The sequence below is a fragment of the Ichthyophthirius multifiliis genome (genome assembly GCF_000220395.1).
Source record: "Ichthyophthirius multifiliis unplaced genomic scaffold scaff_1120509250966, whole genome shotgun sequence".
In the NCBI taxonomy this organism is placed as follows: domain Eukaryota; phylum Ciliophora; class Oligohymenophorea; order Hymenostomatida; genus Ichthyophthirius; species Ichthyophthirius multifiliis.
Window position 1 is genome coordinate 624 of NW_004086331.1, and position 19033 is coordinate 19656.

A 19033-nucleotide genomic window follows, 5' to 3' on the forward strand; every position below is an offset into this window, starting at 1 on the left:
ATCTAATAATTAAAAAACTTTTATTTATTTTTTATAATAAGTAATAATGTTTATTTATTAAATTAAAAGATTATACAAAATTTAGAAATATAAATCAAGCAATAATAACACCATTTAAACTAAAATTAAAAATTATAAATAATATTATTGATCAAGTTATATTAATTTGATTTTAATACTAATAAATTATTTACTTTTATTTTTAAATAAATACATTAAAAGAAACTTATATTTATTATATGCTTTTTTTATATAATTTAAATATTTAACCTTAAATATATTATTTATATATTTTATGTAATAAAAATATATATTTATATCTTTAATAAATTTAATTTAAAACATTTACGTTTTAAATATATTTAATAGAGAAAATAAAATATAGTCCAAAGTTTACGTTACTTATTAAATAATTAAATAATATTAAAATTATTATGTAATTGCAAAAATAAATTTTTTATATATTTTAAATTGTTTATATAATTTATTATTTTAGATATAATTCTATGTATCTTATATATTTTAAATAATTAATACTAATCAATTTTTTTTTTTAAATTATTCGAGGATATTTGTATATATTAATCTACTTTATTTATAATTTTAAAAATTAAATATTAATATATATTTTGCTTTAAAATAATAAGCGTTATATCATTCATATAAATTAGGGAAAAAAAAAATTAAACACATACAATATAATGAAAATTATTAAAAAAGTAAAAAATATTAAATAAATATAAAAGAAAATAAATCAATAAAGGTATTTATATAATAATTATTTTTAAATTAAAAAAAAACAAATATGAAAGAAATGGTTTAACAGAAAAAAATATTATCATTATTAATAACTATAACACTAGTTTGTTCTTAATAACTATATTAGCCAACTACATAAATATCAAATAGACCTTAATAAAAATTAGCAATACCTCCTTTATCGTAAAAAATAAAAAATTAAAATAAAATAAAAAATAATAGATTGATAACACCGATTTTTACAGTTGATGTTGGAGTAACTTCAAACTGGATAATGAGTACTAAATATACATAAAATTTTGCAGGATCTAATATTCCAAAAACAGTGTAAAAATAATTATTGATGATATAAAAAAAACAAATAATAATAATCATATTAATTTATTATCTATAAAAAAAAGAAAAAATTATATTACTTATTTATATTATTTCTTTTGTGTATTTTTTTTTTATAGAAACTCAATAAAAAAAATAATTCTATTATTCTTTTTTTCCATTTTTTGTTTTTGTTATTCATTGAGTTTCTAAAAAAAATATATAAAAACAAAATAAATAAATAAAACAATAAGAATAAATAATACATATAAATGATTTTATTTTAATTTTATAATCAACATTTTTAAATTTAAAATATTTTTTTTTTTATAAAAAAGATAATAAGCTTAAATTAAACCATAATAACATAATATAGATTATTCCATACCTGCAACTGACAAAACACCATACATCCCTTTAAGATAAACAGTTGATTTAAATTATCCAAATTAAGTGAAAGCTCCTCAGTAATTAAATATATATATATATATATATATATATATATATATATATATATATATATAATTATATATATATATATCTATATACATAATATTTTTTATAAATATAATAAAGATAATTATAACCTACTTTAATAGAATCTTCAAATACCATAATTACACAATTATCAATTGTTACTGCTCCTAATATGTAAAAAATAAAAATATAAACAAACTAAATATTATATTTAATTAGTTAAAGAAAAATTAATGGTGTTGACACACCTCCTAAAGCTGCAAAAGATTTCGGCCCAACCGTTACTCCAAATTTATAAGGTGGTGCAACATGGAAAGAACCTTTAACCTAAGTAATTTTAACAATTTGCACTGTTGGAAAAGATGGAGTTAGTATGTCTACAAGTTCTTATTCTCTTTATGGAACTTATATTGCCCCTACAATTCCCACATAGTCTACAAGTAGTGAAACTATAACTAATACTGTTGTAGAAACTGTTAGATTAAAAATAAATAAAGCTAGCAATTCTATAAATTTGATAGTAGGATTTACTTTTGTTTTGCTACTTAATATTTTATATTGAAAAATATTGAGTAATTTATCCAAAAAAAAAAAAAAAAAAATATTTCTTTAAAGAAGTTTAAAAATATATTATATATGTATCTTTTTTTCATAAACAAAAATAATAAATAATTTTTTTTATAAAAAAAATGTATTTTACTAATAAATAGTAAATATAAATCATTTAAAAAAATTATTAATTAATTAAAAATAATCTTCATATTATCTAATAAATTAATTCCTAGCATTATTATTCTATATAAAATTAAGAAAATTAATTTCTTAAACAAACTGTACTTAAATTTTATTTCCATTACTTTTATTAAATATACTTCCTCCGAAAATTTCTCCTAAAGAACAATCCAAAAGACCAATTTTATTAAGAAGTTCATTACTTTTTAAAGAAATATCGATTTCGCACATAATATCAGCATTAAATTTATTATTATTTTGGAAACTTTCAACAAACTAAAAATGTTTAAGAAAGAAAAAATTAATATTTTAATCTTCTAAATTAGAAATGAGAATATTATTATTATAATCTTTTTTATTTAATGTTTTAATATATTTAAAATTGTTTATTTTTTATTAACAAACAATATTATTTTTATAGTTAATAAAATCTTCTAATTTTAGTGTCTAAACATAATATTCTCCAATCAAAACAAATATTTTTTAATTATCTAGGTTAATTTCACTTCTCATGTATATTTTTTACTCATTTTTATTTAATATTAAATCAAACAAATTCAAATTTTAACCAAATTCAAATTCAAGTTTTATAAGAAATTCTTCTAAAGTATCATTTTTTATAATTTCTATTTATCCTTCTATTTGTTAATTTATTTCTTGAATTCCATAATCTTCGTATTCGTTTAACCATTTATAGTATAGAGATTAGTTATTTAATAAATATTAAAATTCAAATGATTCTTTAGTTTAGTTTTAATTTATTTTTTCTATACTTTTATTACTTTTATATAAATCTTCAATTGATTTTTCATTTTAAACTGATGTGATTTAAGGCGAATCAACACAAGAATAAAATGATTAGTCAGTTAGATTTGATTTTTTTTTGTTAGAAGCATTTTAAATATTTAAAATTAAAGAAGACTTACTTAATTTACGTAAATTTTTATTAATGCTTATATCATCTTCCTCATTATTATTTTCAATATTCTGTTATTTCTATGCATTATTGCTTTCTTCATCTAATAAAATATTTTTTGCATCATCCTAATAGTTCTATTTAAATAGCTCAAGTTATTATTGACTTAAATACTGTTAAGATTATCTTTTTTGAATAATTTGATTAGCCATACTTAATCTATTTTTATGTTATAATATAGATTTAAAATGTTTATTCGAATTTTCAGAAACTAATTATTTTTATTAAATTTCTTTGTGTAAATTTTAGGATAATTTAGCTGAATTTTTAAAAATTTCAAAATTAAAATGCTCTTTTTCATTAAATTAACTATCTTTAATAATAATTTTAATCTTTTAAAAATTTTAAAGTGGAGACATACTTTTCTTACTTTTAAAATATTATTCATTTATTAAAATTAAATTTATTCATTTTTAATTACATTTTATTCATATTGCTTTTCCTATTTTTATTTGAAAATTCTTCTTTTGATAAACTATTTATATTAATTCCTTAAAAAGTTGTTTAATTATTTTTTTATTATTAATTCTAATTATTTACATTTTATAATTCCTTTATTAGATCATTTGCTTCATAATATGGTTCGTCTTTTTTTTCTATAATGATACTTGGTTCATTTAGTTCTGATAATTCTATATGATCTCCGTTACTTTTAAACGAATCTTATTTTTCAATTAATCTTTTATTTAAGTTTTATTTTGTAAAATTTAATATATTTTTATAAATTAGACGCATTGCCCCATATTTATTTTTATTTTTTAATCTTTTACCTTTATTTTGTTTTTTAAAAAAAATATAATATTTATAAAATTTAATATAAATATTTTTTAATTTTTTAAAAATTTCTATATATTTTAATTTTCGATTTTAAAATAAAAAAAAAAAACGAGCTGGACAAGACTTGAACCTGCAACCTTCTGATCCGTAGTCAGATGCTCTACCATTAAGCTACCAGCCCGAATTGTTAAATATTATAATTGAAATTTACTAATAATATTAATTATAATTTTGTTATTTTACGAATAAATATATTTTTTTTATATATATATATAAATTAAATAGCTTTTTAAATATTTATTAAAATATAATTATTTATTTTATTTATATTATTGTATATTTAAATATATTTTTCACACATTCTATAGAATGTCATATTTAGTTTATTTAAAATATTATTAGAATTATTTTTTATAATAATGAGTTTATTTATTCATACAAAATTTTAGAGTTTGTAATATAAAATTCTATAAGAAGTTCTATATTGAAAATATAGTCTTCCTTTTTCTAATTTACTATTTAATTTTGAAAAACTTAATCACTTTTGAAAACAGAATTTCCCTAAATATAGTATTAATAGATATAATAATTTTACACTTATTAAAAGTTATAAGGAATACAAAAAAGTAAAATAAATATAGTTTCATACAGGATTTTAAACTTTTCAATTTAATGAATTGAAAACCTTTATGTAAAAATCAAAATCAAGATATCTAATACTTTCAATTTAACATATTATTATCAATAAATTTATTACACATAATATTTGTTTCTTTTAAATTATAGTAATTTCTATTTTTGTTATCATTTCAAATTTCAAAATATTTTTTAAAATAAACATATCCTTATTTATTTTTATTTATAATTAACATATAATATTAATAACTAATTTTATTCTGAAACTTAACATAACATTTAATTTAATTGCTTTTATATATTTCCAAATTAAGTGATAATTGCAAAAATAAAAAAAAAATAGTTAAATTATTTTTATTTTATGATTTAATTTTTTTAAAAAAAAATAATGAAAAAAACAAAATAAATAAGAACAAATATATAGGTTTTTGATTTTGATTTGCTTATTTATTTAATGTTAATAATTTTGCGATGGATATTGTATTAAAATTTAATAATTTTAAGTAAGAATTACCATAATACTATTTAAGAAAAATTATATTTACCAATAATATATATTATTATCAATTTTCTTGTTTATAAATTTATAATATATTTTATGTGATTTAGTATAAATCCAAAAAGTAAAAAAAGGCAATAATAAAATACTAACATTTTTTCATTTTTATTTTTTTAATATTACACTATAACTTAGATGATTACAATATTTTTTAGCATTTAATATAATAAAAAGATTAATTAATTTTTATTAAAAAAATGTTTTAAAATTAATGAGAGATTTGTGGTAATTATAATTAAAACATAAATTACTTATTTTTTTTATAAAAGTATATGAGTTAGATTGATTTTTAAATAAAGGAATAATTTTAAAAAAGCAATTGCAGAAGAAAAACTTATACAATTTTGACTATATTATTATTGATAATCTTTATATATTTTAATTTATATAAATATAATTAAATTATATATTTTAATCTACTTGCTTATAATTATAAACTATTTTTTTTTTTTGTAGAAGGATAAACAATATTAATTTATTAAACAAAATCGGATATTTTTTGGTTTTTCATATAAATCAAAATTAAATTAAATTTTGATTTTTTTTCAATATTATTTCTAATTCGATTTTATTCTTTAACTAAGTTTTTAAATACTATCTATTTAGTACTAGTACAGTTGATTTGATATAAAAATATAACATAATTTGAATAAGAATTGATATTAAAAGCATTATTTTTTAAATTAAAACTAATTAAAATAAACACAATGAAATAATACTTTCATATTTTATATTACTGTTAGACACTATATTTTTTTTTTTTTCATTAGTCGTTAATAAGTTCATTAACTTTAATTTGATATTTTATTAATATAATTAAAATTATTACTAATAACATTATAAATATTTATTATTTTATTATTTTGTTTAATAAAAAAATAAAATATTAATTATATTAAATATAAATATTATTTAATTTATTTTAATAATTAAAATAAAAAAAAAGTATTAATTAAAATTTAGTAACATAAAAAAATAAATGATAATTACACAATTAGTACAAGCAAATTAAGAAAGAAAATAATAAATAGTATTTATATAATAAAAATATAATTTTACTTAAAAATCACAATAAAATTAAAAGAAAGCATTAGGTTTTGAAAAAATTCCTTCAGAAGAAAAATTTACAGATATGATATAATTTACTATATTTCCATTTTTAAAACTTAGATCTTTTACAACTTTAATGCTTTTTCTAGATATAGTATTTTATTTGGTTTGTCTTTTATATGATAATTTAGATCCAGAAGAAGGTTTTTTAGCTCCTTCATAATTTTCTTTGTTTTAAATAGGAGAACTGTATCCATATTATACTTAATAAGGAGAATTTTAAAGACTCATTTTACCAGTATTTATGCATGTAAATCTTATGCATATATCGTTTAGCCTATTTGTAAAGGCTTATTTTTTGAGTTTTCTTGAAGCTTTTTAAGGTTTTTTAAAAACTCTAATAATATATTTGATTTGTACAACCTTTGGTATTCTTTTTAATAATTTAATATGTGATAGTTTTGGAGTTGGAGGTTCTTTTGGAGTAGGAATTATAGGAATTTGCTTAAATTAAGAAAATGCAATTTTTAAATAAAATTAAAATAGTTCAATGTATGCTTTTTTTTCTAATTCTTAAGAATCTCATATTTTACCTTTTGTAAAATGTTTAGTTTTATTTTTTATTATTTATATAGGAAATTTTCTGTATCCTAGTATTCAAATTTATGGTCACCTTGGAACTTATATAATGGGATTGGCTATTAGCCCTTATTTTTTAAATTATTATTATGAATATGGTACACAAGAAAACCATATAATAAAGAAATATGCTTATTTACCAGGCTTAACATTGTTTTTATTTTCTTTACTTTTTTTCTTTCTTTTAAGAAAACCTAAATATTGATTTTTTTTTAATATTTATTTAATACAGTAAATACATTAATTATATAATGTTTTAAAATAAATAAAAGTTTGAAAAATCCAATTTAAAATTCGTAAATTTGATTTTTCTATTAAAAAAATAATATTTCAAAATAAAAGTAGCAATAAATAATTTAAATAGCAGTTATAATTAAACATATAAAATTATAAATTATTATATAAATCTATTTCATATTTTAGTATTCAACCCTTACTATTTTATAATATCATTAATTTTAATTTATATTTTTAAGATACAAAATAATTAATAATATTAATTTGATAAATTTAATTAAATAACTATTTTATTTTTTTATAATTCTAATATTTTTATTTATAAAAAAGATTTTACAAACTATATATAGATATTATTTATTTTAATATCAATTTATGATAAATATTTAATATATTTTAATATTAGATAATAATGAATACAGATTCAAATAATTTTATGATGAATAATACATATCTTTCTTTAAATAAAGTTATTATATTAAAAAAATAAAAGATGTTAAATATATTAATTAAGTAAAATAAAAAAGGCATTAGAGTTTGTTGGCGATAATTCAAATTTTTAAAAACGAACAATAAGAATATTAGCATTAAAATGGATGTTATTTTCATTTTTTATTATGGGAATGCCATTTTTATTTTAAGAACCGATATTTCTATGCAAATATAATTAAAATGACGAAAAATTTGTTTTGTGTAATTAAATATAAGCATGCACAGAAGCATATTAAGTTGAGATTGACGTAAAAAATAGTCCGAATTCTGTTACAAAAGAATTTAAATTGTATTGTGGAAGAAAATATTTAATAGGAATGTCTCAATCAATGTTTTTTGTTGGAGCAACTGTTGCAGGTTTTATTTTTCCATAATTAAGTGATAGAAAAGGGAGAAAATATGCAATTATTGCTTGTATGTTTTTTAGTTCAGTATCTATTTTTTTAAGCGGATTTTGTTCAAATATTTATTAATTTATGATACTTATTTTTTTTGCTGGATTAGGTTTAAATGGATTCGAAGCTATAAGTTTAGTTTATGTAAGCGAAATTTCAGGTAAAATTCGTTTTTTGTTTCTTTTTTTTATTTATAAAAAATAGCTGATAAATTCAGAAATTATTCAACTGTTATTCTTAATTGTTCATGGGCTATTGCATAAATTTTATATAGTTTTGTTTCTTTGTATCTATAAAATTGGAGATATGTTTGTACTGTGTTTATTGGAATTCCTTCTTTACTTTTGGTTTTCGTTTGTAATAAATCCTTGCTTGAAACCCCGAGATATTTTGTTTCTAAAAATATGTATGAGGAAGCTAGAGTGGTTTTGGATAAAATTTGCTTATAAAATAAAAGACCAAGATTTTAATACAGATTAGAAGGAGAAATGTAAGAAGGATTAGATTATCATCAAAAATAAAATTAATAAAATTTATAAGTACATAATTATAATTATTTAGATTTATTCAGATTTCCTTCATTAAGAAAAATAACGTTATGTATGATGCTTTTGTGGGTTTTCAGATATATAATTTATTACGGATAAACTTTTTCTTTAAGTAGTCTAGGCGCCGAAATGCATTCAAATTTAACTTTTACTGCTATGAGTGAAATTGTTGCTACACTTTTAAGTGGTATGATATAAATTTTATTCATTTTTTTTCTATTAAAAAAAAAAAATATAGCACCCATAAAAATGAAAATGAAAAGAGTTTAATCTTTATTTTGGTTTTCATTAATTACTGGAATTGCATGTGTTTCATTATTTTTTCTACAAATGCCTTCTTAATGCTATTTTTTAGGGTAAACGTGTGTTTAAAAGGCATTAATTACACTATTCGCTATTTTAATTAGATTTGGGATTTCCATATACGGTAACATATTAATTACTTTTACTAGTGAAAAATATCCAACTGTAGTTAGAAGCATAGGTTATGGGTTAAGTATAACAAGTGGAAAAATAGGTAAATTTATAAAATAATAAAAATTAATTAAATAAATAATAAATAAATAGTTACAATTTTTGTTCCTATAATTGTTGTATAGATATTATATTATGAATTAAATCCTTTAGCATTTTTCGGAATAATAGGAATAGTTGTTGCTATTTTAGCTAAGTTTATGAATGAAAGTTAAGGGTAAGAAATGAAAGATTAAATTTAAGAAATGATTGAAAATGAAAACGCGCTTATTGAACTTGAAAATATAGGAGGATTTTCAAACAAAGCTTTAAAATAGAATTTATTAAAATGAATTAAAATTGAAATAAAATAAATTTAAAAAAAAAATATTATTTAATTTTTTTTTAAAAAAAAATAAATATAAAATAAATTTTTGTAAATTTTATAAACTTATATTAAAATTACAAATTAAAAAACCATAGATTTATATAAATATTATAATAAAAAACAATATATATAAAAAGAGTTATAATATTAAACCTTAAAAATCTTTTTATCCATTAAAATTCAATAAAACTTTCATAATTAAAATTTATAAATTTATCAATACCTAATTTAACTAAAAGAGAATTATTTTCTAAAGGTGTAAGCTATTAAATTTATTAGTAAAAATTTAATAATGCTAATTATAATATCATTATTATAATATTATACAAATGCACTTAAAGTATCGGACCTTTCATAACCCTAGAATAATTTTTTCTTAATGAAAAACTTATAAAAAGTAAAAAGGCTTCTAAATAAAGGTCCAATAGAAAAATCAGCGTAAGTAAGTTCATTTCCTTCAAATAGGATTGCTTATTTACTTATATTTAATACTCAATTTATCAATCAAAAGTTAAATTTTGAGTAAGTTTATAAGTTACTTTTTCAATTTAAGCTTCATCTTTTTTACTGATAAGCAGTAATTAAATTCCATCGCCAAAATCAAAAACATAAATTCTTTCATTATTGTGCTTTTTTTATATTATCTGTGGGGAATATTGTTGCGTATTAATTTTCTAAATATTTTAATATAGCTAAACTTTCATATATATCTTATCATTTATTTTTAAACTTGTCCTTAGACCAAAATGATTTATCATTATATATTTGGGGGGGTTGGGGGGGAGAATTTTAATAATTTTTTAATAGGCAAAGTTCTTTGTAGGAATAGCTTTAAATGCTCTAATGCAAATTTTATTTTATTAGCAAAAGAACATATTAAGTAAGCGTTCATATAAAAGTATTTTAGAATACGATTTTTTTTTTTTTAATATTTATTATTTAATGTATTATTGTATTTTATTTAGATATGATTTTTTTTTCTTTTCTATATATATATATATTCATGAAAAAATTATCTTCATTCATTTTTTCAGTAAATAAATAAATAATTTATAATTTTATTTCATAAATAATAATGTATTATATTGTAAATAGTTATAATTCTTAACTTAAATATTTTATTTTACATAATAATAAATTTATGTCAATAAAAAGGTACGATTATTTTTATGATTTTTTAAAATTTTTATTATTAGTTTTTAATTTGAAGAAAAAAATAATTTTTATTAACAGAATTAACTAATATTTTATTTAGAAAGTATTTATAAAAATTCAAATTAAATATAATATTTATTTAAGTTTAATAGTATGTTATATAAGAAATAATATCTAATATCTTTAAATAATTATACAAAAATTTATAGTACATTTGACATTTTTTTCAATTTTAAAATAAAATTTAAATTTGATTAATTAATACAAATTTTAAAAATATCAAAAAAAATATAGTTAAAATTTATAATATTGGAATAAACAACTTTTTTATGTATTTTATTATATTCACACACTATTTTAGTTTGTTATTTTATTAGATTATTTTTCTTTGAATTTTTTTTTTTTTTTTTCTTTTTTTTCCTTTTTATCTTTATTTAATTCTTTGTTTTTTTTTCCTTTTAATTAATTATCATTATATTCTTTTAATTCATTAAGCTTCTTCTCCAGGAAAACATTACTATTTTCCATTTATTCATTTAACAATTTCTCCCACTATAAAAATATTTTTATTTTTTATAAAAATATATACAAACATTTATTATTAAAAATAATTATAAACTCTTTCGTCTTCATCTATAATATATTTTTATTTTTTAATTTCTTATATGTTTTCATATATTTTTTCAGTTCTATCTTATTTAATTTATGCAAGTTTTTTTTCTTATTCTATAATCTTTTATTCCTCATCAGTATATTATCTAAATTCTCCCCATCCTCTCCCATCTGGGCCTGATGGTTTATATAATTTGTCTTCGAATCCTTCAATTCCTTCTTCTTCTTTTAATTAAAGATATTCTTTAGGGGGTCTATATTTAGAAACATGGTTAACTCTAATAATTCTTCCACAAAGAGCTATTCCATTGAAATTGTTGACAGCTAAAATTGTACTTCTTTAATCAACATAAGCCAAAAAACAGTAACCTTTACTTTTTCCTGTTTTTCTATCTCTTACTAATCTTACATCAACAATTTAACCCCATTATGAAAAAGCTGTAGAAATGTCGCCTTCATTCATGTCAAAATTTAAACCTCCAATAAATATATAAGCACTGTCTTTATACTTAAAATAATTAATATTTATTTTTTATTTAGTTTTTTTTAAAAGATAATATTTATTTTTTACATCTTAATGCCATGAAGCCTCTGTTTCTATTCCTTATTATAGTTCTTTTTCAGAATATTGTTGAACTTTTACCATATTATTCATTTTTAATAAATTTTATACTTTTATTAATTTTTAGTTGATAATAAATATGTTTTCAAAATAATTATAATTTTTTTTATATACAAACTATTAAATATTTTATATAAAATTAGATAATATTGAAATAAAATCAATATTGGATTTAATAATTTTTAGACTAATATTAATTATTTATTAAATTTATATTGTTAAAATTTAAATACTTCTAAATTAAATTGATTTTAACAAAAAAAAAATTAATTAAAACTATTCTTTTTTAAATAAAAATATTAAACTTTCGTAATATTATTATTTATAGAAGTATTTATTTATATTATATATACATTTTTTAATTTAATATTTATTTAAATATAAGAAGATATAAATTAATTTTTTATTGAATATATTTATAGAAATATAAAAATTTAACAATAAATTAAATTAAAAAATAAAATATTTTTTATTGATATAATACATAATAATAAAAATAAAAAAATACATAAATATGTTAAATATCATATTGCTTATTTTTAATAAGGGGCTTTATAGCAATATTATGATGTAACTTAGCAATTTAAAGTGCTTAGTTTTTACAAAAGATTAGATTTATCCCATCCTACATCAGTTAAACTGATATTAATTTCAGTATTATCATTAATATTATACCCATTCTTTAGAAGTTAATAAACATAAGTAGTCATAAATAAGTTATATTATAAGTATTTTGCTTATTCGTTCGGATATTTTTTTTAGGCGCCATCCCAATCTAATGTATACAATTCTTTAAGTTTATTAAGAAAATCAGAAAGCTTAAAAGTATTAGTAAATTCAAGGAAATTTGCCGAAATTTAAATACTACTTACAGCATATATTTACATATCTTTATTTAATTAAGATTGATATTAGTTTCCAATAGAGCATTCATCTTTACTTTTAAAAGCACAATCATCTTTATTAACTTTTAGATACTGTAGTATTTTTTCGCTACATTATGTATAAATGCCTGTTCCTTCAACTTAAATATCCTAATTTTGGCCATCAGTTCCTTTATATCCTTTAAAATAGCAAGGCGAAACATAATTTTAGCTTTTAAAGTAATCCAAAACCTAAAATCTTGCTTAATCGTTACCATATTTCAAATATGATTTTGAATATAAATGATAATAGTTATATCTTGCGATAAACAAATCAAAATCGTTTTATTTAAGTTCTTCTTATTTTTCATTTGGAGAAAATGCTATTTAAGTTGAAGCTCCTCCTAAATCGATTACTGCAACAGTATTTTTATCATCTTCTATGCTTTTAGTTAATTTATTTAAATCATAATTAACACTCATCCATAAATAAGCTCCTTCTTATTCACCAGATAATACTCTTGCCCATTCCTTTTAAGATTTAGGGTTTTAGGAATTAGGAAAATAATATCCATATTTATTTTTAGAAAGTTAATTAATACATTCATCCATTATCTCATTTTAATCCTTTTCGGGAATCAAACGCATTCCAGCAGTTGCTCCTAGTAAAACAATTGTCTTATTAGCTTAAGCTTAAGGTATTACTTTTTAGGTAATACCAAATATCTTTTCAAATAGGTTTCCTAATGTGTTTGTTTTTCCAGCATAATCGGATAGTCTTTCAGGCAATTTATTTTTTAAAGTTGGATTTTATTTTATTTTTGGAATTTCCGAATAATTTAAACATTCCCATTCATAAACTATAACTTTTGTGCCAGATGAACCTGCATCGATTGATATTCCATAACATATTGGAACAGGCTATTATTACCTTAAGTTAAATGAATGTGAAATTGTGAAAATGTTTATAAATAATAAAATAAAATTTATTTTCATTTTTTTATTTATAAAAGATATATTTCTATAAATATGGATATAAAATTATGATTAATTTTAAATTTTAAATTAAAACATAATTTAAAATATTTACTTTTATATATATTAAATATAAAATATATTAAAATTTTAATCAAATATAATAGTAATGTAATATTTACTTAGTTTTTATATATATATATTTTGACATATTTCTAAGCTTTTTGTGTTTACTATTTTTTTATAATTTTTATTCATATTTGTTTAATTTATATAAATCAAATAATTATAATAAAAAAAACCAATCATAATAATAAACTTAATTATTTTTACATCAATTAGTAATAAAAGAAAAACTATTAAAAAAAATACGATTATAAAAAACATATAGATTTTTTAATATTTATATATATTTAATTCATATTTTTAAATTAATTTCATTCTAATTCTTATTCAATTGCTTTTCTTAATTCGTCTTTTTATATATTTTAAAAAATAATAAAGTTATAAATATAAACCTTCATCTATTTCATCATTATCTTTTAATTTGCAAGAAGTTTCATCTAATAATTCACTAAAAGCTTTATCGGTAATAAGTTCTATTTATTTTTTAATTATCAATAGTTTATAAAATACAATTATAAATAAAAAACCTGTTTGTTCCTATATTTTATTGGTATTTAATTAAGTTGCAGTAATTGTTGTCGTAGTTTTAGTTTTTAAATATTAAATTTCAGCATTATATTTCTCTTCTTTTTTTTCAAATTTTAAATTTCTCTCATCAAGTTATCTATTTCCTAAAAATAGTTTATAATTTTAAATTATTATTTATAATTTATATAAAATTTATTGCTTGTTGTTATTATTTAATAGTATTATTTTTTTCATTAAGTTCTTTTTCGTCATCCATTTTGGTTTATACAACTAAATTTTCTTCATCCTCATTATCATTACTCTATATTAAAATTAATAACTATTTTTAAAATTTATTATACCCTTTTTTATTTTTTGTTTTTATCATTTTTATAGCTTTTCTAGTTATCTTGTTCATCTCTATTCCTTTAGCCAAGTATATATGATACAGCTGAAACAATTACAATAAATATTAACTATAAAAACTCCATTTAATTTTTCAAATAATTATATTTTATTAACTTTTTTTGTTTTTAAACGTTTTTTGTTATAAAGTTTTTATATAAAAAAAAGATATATAATTTTGTATAATTAATTAAAATAATAAAAATATAGATTTATATTATGACTCATTTTAATAATTTGTAATTGTTTAATCATAGAATAGACTTTTAATCTTGATTAAAAAAGAAATTTAAAAGCAAATTATACTAAACATTCAAATATAAGGTAAACTTTCGGTTATAATCTTATCTATCTATTATTAAAAAATTATAGTAATTAATACCTTAATAGCCTTAATAAATGTTAGTCAAAAATACTAGTATTATTTTATATAGGTTTACAATTATATTTTTTTTGTATTATGATAATTAAAATGTCATTTAAATAACTTTTTGTATTTAAAAACATTTATTAAGATAATAATCTATATGTTTTGAATTATTATTAATATAAATTTCAAAATATAAAATGTATAACTAAAAGATAAAAAATATATATATAAATTTTTATGAATATTTTTCTTTACAAAGATAAAATAATTGTCTTTTATTAATTTATAAATATAAAACATAATTAATAACGAATTATATATATAAAAATAATCATATTATTCCTTAAAAATGATTATTTTTTTAAATAAATACTATGATATTTAGTAATTAAAAGTAAAAAAAAATAATATTTCGACTAACAAAAATTATTATTATTTATATATATTAAAACATATATTTTTTTAATAAAATCAAAAATATTTATAACTTGAATTATTTATAATTTATTAAAAAAATTAATTAAGTTTTAACAATATTTTAATATTGATAATTTTTAGAACTATTTACTGTCTTTTTATTAAAAGAAACTAATCAATATATAATCCAAATTATCTAAAAAATTAAATAATGGATAGATGATTAGCGCCTAATAATTTTTTGTATAATGCTTTATTACTTAAGAAAAAAAAAATGAGAGTTCATGGGAAATATTATAAAAATCTTCATAAAATATATAATTAATAATAGTTTAATAATTTATGAGATATTTTTCAAAAATTTAATATTTAAATAATCAATAGAAGAATGAATAACATAAAATGTTAGAGAAAAAGCATCAATAATTGAAATTATTTAAGATAAAATATTATTGCATTAAAGTCAATTAATTAATTAAAAAAAAACTGATAAATCTATAAATGAGATATATATTTTATTAATAAGAAAGTGAAATAAGCCTTTATCAGTTACTAAAATATCTGAATACTACTCTATAACTAATCAGTATATAAGTAAAATTATATTTTTTTAGAAAATTTAGAAAAATAAGCAGGGAAGAAGCTATAATAAATTTGTATTGGTTATTTTTGAAACTACTAGTTTATACTCAAAAAAAAATATTGAAGAAGATAAATATAAAATTTATATTTAATATTTTATCGATAGAGTATATTTTTAGATTTATTAGTTTTTAAAAATATAACTTTAAAGGAATATATATTTTTGGTTAATTAATCTTCTAATAATTTTTTATATTGTTAAAACTAATCAATAATGAGTCTAAGCATAATTAAAAGTAAAGAAAATTAAGAAAGCTATATTTTGAATAATTGCAATACAAAATTAAGTGTTTTATGCAAAAGTAAGTGTATAAGGAGAGGAATCAATAATTGTTAAAAATCATATTATTTTAAATGATATTTATGTTTAAAAATAATATATTTAATAAAATTAAATAATGTTAGTATTATCCATCTAAATTAAAATTAGATATTGAAGATTAAAAAATTAATTATTTAGAAAAAATAGCATTTTATAAATAAAAAAAAATAAAAACTCGAAAAATATATGTAAAATCTTAATCAATTTTATATTGAATTAAATGATAAAAAAATTAATTTTAGTTTTTTTTAAAATTAATATTTTATAAGCAATAAGTCTTATAAATTTTTGTGTTTTATTAAATACTTGCTATTTATATTTTTTATAACTCAAAAATCTACTTTTATAATAACACCTACGCTATCACCTCCTTTTCCAGAATATTGATTAGTTAAATTTTTAATTTTCTTTTGTTCTTCGTACCAAATTTTCATCTAAAATTAATATTTTATTGCATTAAAAATTTAATTTTATTTACCTTAATATCTTATTCTGTTTAAAAATCATCATTATTACCAGGATTTTCTGATTTTATTCTGTAAGAAATTATATCTTATTTTAATTATATTAAAAATAAAACTTTAAATGTAAAAACCTTAATCTTTAATTAAGTATGGTGGTTTTTTTAAATTTATTTGTTTTAATGACTTGCTTTTGTTATTATTACTATTATCTTAACTTTCCTAAATTTCTTATTTAATTTCTTACCATTGAAATTCGTAATTAAAATATTTTGCAATATCAAATTAATTTTCACCTAATTTTATTTTTTCTGCAATAATTTATTTTAAGAATTCAACTGTTAAAACTTATTATTTTTAAAAAGACAAAATTATCTCAATATTTGTATTTTCATATTCTCGTTTCATACAATTTCTTTTCTTTAAATGTAATAATATATCATTTGTTTTTAATGTGTCTTCGTTATCTAAAATCTTTGAATTTTTTTTATATATTTAATATAATTCTAAACAATCTTAATATATATAATTTTATATTAATTATTACCTAAACAGCAATATTATTTGTTGAGAAAATACATTTTTTTACTTATTTATCATTTTCCTTATGTATTTAACCTAACGTACTGTCTTTCTTAATATCCATAATCCTTAAATATTTATAATTCTATATAATAATAAAAAAAAAGTTAATTTTTTTTAATTTTAACAATATTGATTTTTCTTTATTGTATCTTATCTTATACATCAGGAATACTCATAATCATTTCTTTAAGTTATTTAATTGATTCATCTTCTTTTAGTTTGATATCACCGACACTTTTGAGGTCATATATATCTTAAGATTAACATAAGAAAATACTAAATTTTTTAAATTCTTTGCTGATAGGCTTTTTATAAATTATAAATATAATAAAAAATAATTAAATACTGATAAAATATCTCTTAAAACTAAAACTTCTTATTATTTAAACATACTATTTCTAATAATTTATTTTTCATTATTTAATAATTATATAGGATCTTCTAACCAATCTGTTTTATAAAGTTTATGGTTATTAGGTTCTAAATTTAGTTATTAACATGCAAATATTTTACTTAAAAAAAAAAAAATTATAAAAATAAAATAAAATTAGCTTTTTTACATATCTTCAATTGTTTTATCAACTGATAAAATAACTTCAATAGTATTAAACTTATTTTATTGAGAATAACTTGACTAATTTATTATTTTTATAGGAATATTCCCAGATACTGGTATTTCACCTCTTTCAAATTAAAGTCTAACACCTCCTTCTGCATAACCCAATTCTTCAAGTGATAAGCAATATTCATTTTAATAATAAAGTTGATTATTTTCTAATTTCCTTAATCTTCTTTGCTAGTCTTACGCTTTAAATTATTCTTTTAGATAATCAAATAATTATTATAAATTCATTGATTTATAATCAATAACTATTTATTTATATAATAAAATTTAATAAAAAATTTATAAATACATAATCTATTTATTCCATTTTCGTCAGAATTTTAAACTAAAATAGAAACTAATCCTTAAATAATTTATTATTCTTATTTTTCTTGTTATTTAGCTACTTTTTATTTGGAATTGTCTTAATATTATTAATCTAGTTCTTATAAAATTATTTCATATTCATCTATTATTTTTAAAAATTATAATTATTAATCATCAATGCTAAAATCATTTAAATCTTATTTTATATTATGAGTAGTTAAATATATTTTATTTGATTCTATGCTAAATTCATCACTTAACTTCTACTTTAATTCTTTTAAAAGACTATCATTATATACCATTATTTAATTTAATTTTCCTTTATAAAAAATATTTAATCTTATAGGCAATCGACCCTTATTTTAAATACAAAATTGATATAGTAAATTATCTTTTTTTTTCTCAAAATAAATCCAATTCGATAAATGATAAATTTCTTAATCTTTTATTATTAAGTCCTTATTTGAAAAAATAAATATATTTAATTAAATAATTAAATACTTATTCATTTTTATCAAATACATTTAAAATTTAAATTAATTTGTTATTACATTCAAATAATTCGACTAAAACATAATCTTCTATATTAAATTATTCTATTTATTAA

The 19033-nt window shown here is 17.1% G+C and overlaps 4 protein-coding genes and 1 non-coding gene across 5 annotated transcripts, besides 8 other annotated features; 2 read left to right on the forward strand and 3 right to left on the reverse strand. All coding sequences in view use genetic code 6, as the record gives it.

Annotated features, from left to right (window-relative positions):
• The first annotated feature begins 449 nt into the window (after positions 1 to 449).
• Positions 450 to 487: a microsatellite.
• Positions 477 to 521: a microsatellite.
• Positions 522 to 956: 435 nt separating this feature from the next.
• Positions 957 to 2139, forward strand: IMG5_120860 (hypothetical protein). Its single transcript, XM_004032461.1, has 3 exons — positions 957 to 1086; positions 1413 to 1541; positions 1651 to 2139. Exons 1-3 carry the CDS (start codon positions 1034 to 1036, stop codon positions 2111 to 2113), a joined length of 645 nt encoding a protein of 214 aa, XP_004032509.1. The 5' UTR covers positions 957 to 1033; the 3' UTR covers positions 2114 to 2139.
• Positions 1287 to 1337: a microsatellite.
• Positions 1550 to 1622: a microsatellite.
• A 1495-nt stretch (positions 2140 to 3634) lies between the features above and the next one.
• Positions 3635 to 3691: a microsatellite.
• Positions 3692 to 4145: 454 nt separating this feature from the next.
• On the reverse strand, positions 4146 to 4217 carry IMG5_120870. Its single transcript has one exon. It is a non-coding gene; the product is annotated as a tRNA-Arg (tRNA).
• A 3908-nt stretch (positions 4218 to 8125) lies between these two features.
• IMG5_120880 (major facilitator superfamily protein, putative) lies at positions 8126 to 9398 on the forward strand (the record flags this gene model as incomplete). Its single annotated transcript, XM_004032462.1, has 4 exons — positions 8126 to 8204; positions 8249 to 8779; positions 8831 to 9109; positions 9160 to 9398. The coding sequence occupies 4 exons, from the start codon at positions 8126 to 8128 to the stop codon at positions 9396 to 9398; spliced, it is 1128 nt and encodes a 375-aa protein (XP_004032510.1).
• Positions 9121 to 9158: a microsatellite.
• Positions 9399 to 10981: 1583 nt separating the features above from the next.
• Positions 10982 to 11042: a microsatellite.
• A 1230-nt stretch (positions 11043 to 12272) lies between these two features.
• On the reverse strand, positions 12273 to 13681 carry IMG5_120890 (hypothetical protein; the record flags this gene model as incomplete). Its single annotated transcript, XM_004032463.1, has 1 exon — positions 12273 to 13681. One exon carries the CDS (start codon positions 13679 to 13681, stop codon positions 12347 to 12349), a length of 1335 nt encoding a protein of 444 aa, XP_004032511.1. The 3' UTR covers positions 12273 to 12346.
• Positions 13682 to 16955: 3274 nt separating this feature from the next.
• IMG5_120900 (ubiquitin carboxyl-terminal hydrolase family protein, putative) lies at positions 16956 to 18935 on the reverse strand (the record flags this gene model as incomplete). Its single annotated transcript, XM_004032464.1, has 6 exons — positions 16956 to 17384; positions 17458 to 17577; positions 17657 to 17800; positions 17842 to 18007; positions 18056 to 18365; positions 18410 to 18935. 6 exons carry the CDS (start codon positions 18933 to 18935, stop codon positions 16956 to 16958), a joined length of 1695 nt encoding a protein of 564 aa, XP_004032512.1.
• Positions 18010 to 18045: a microsatellite.
• Positions 18936 to 19033: the final 98 nt, after the last annotated feature.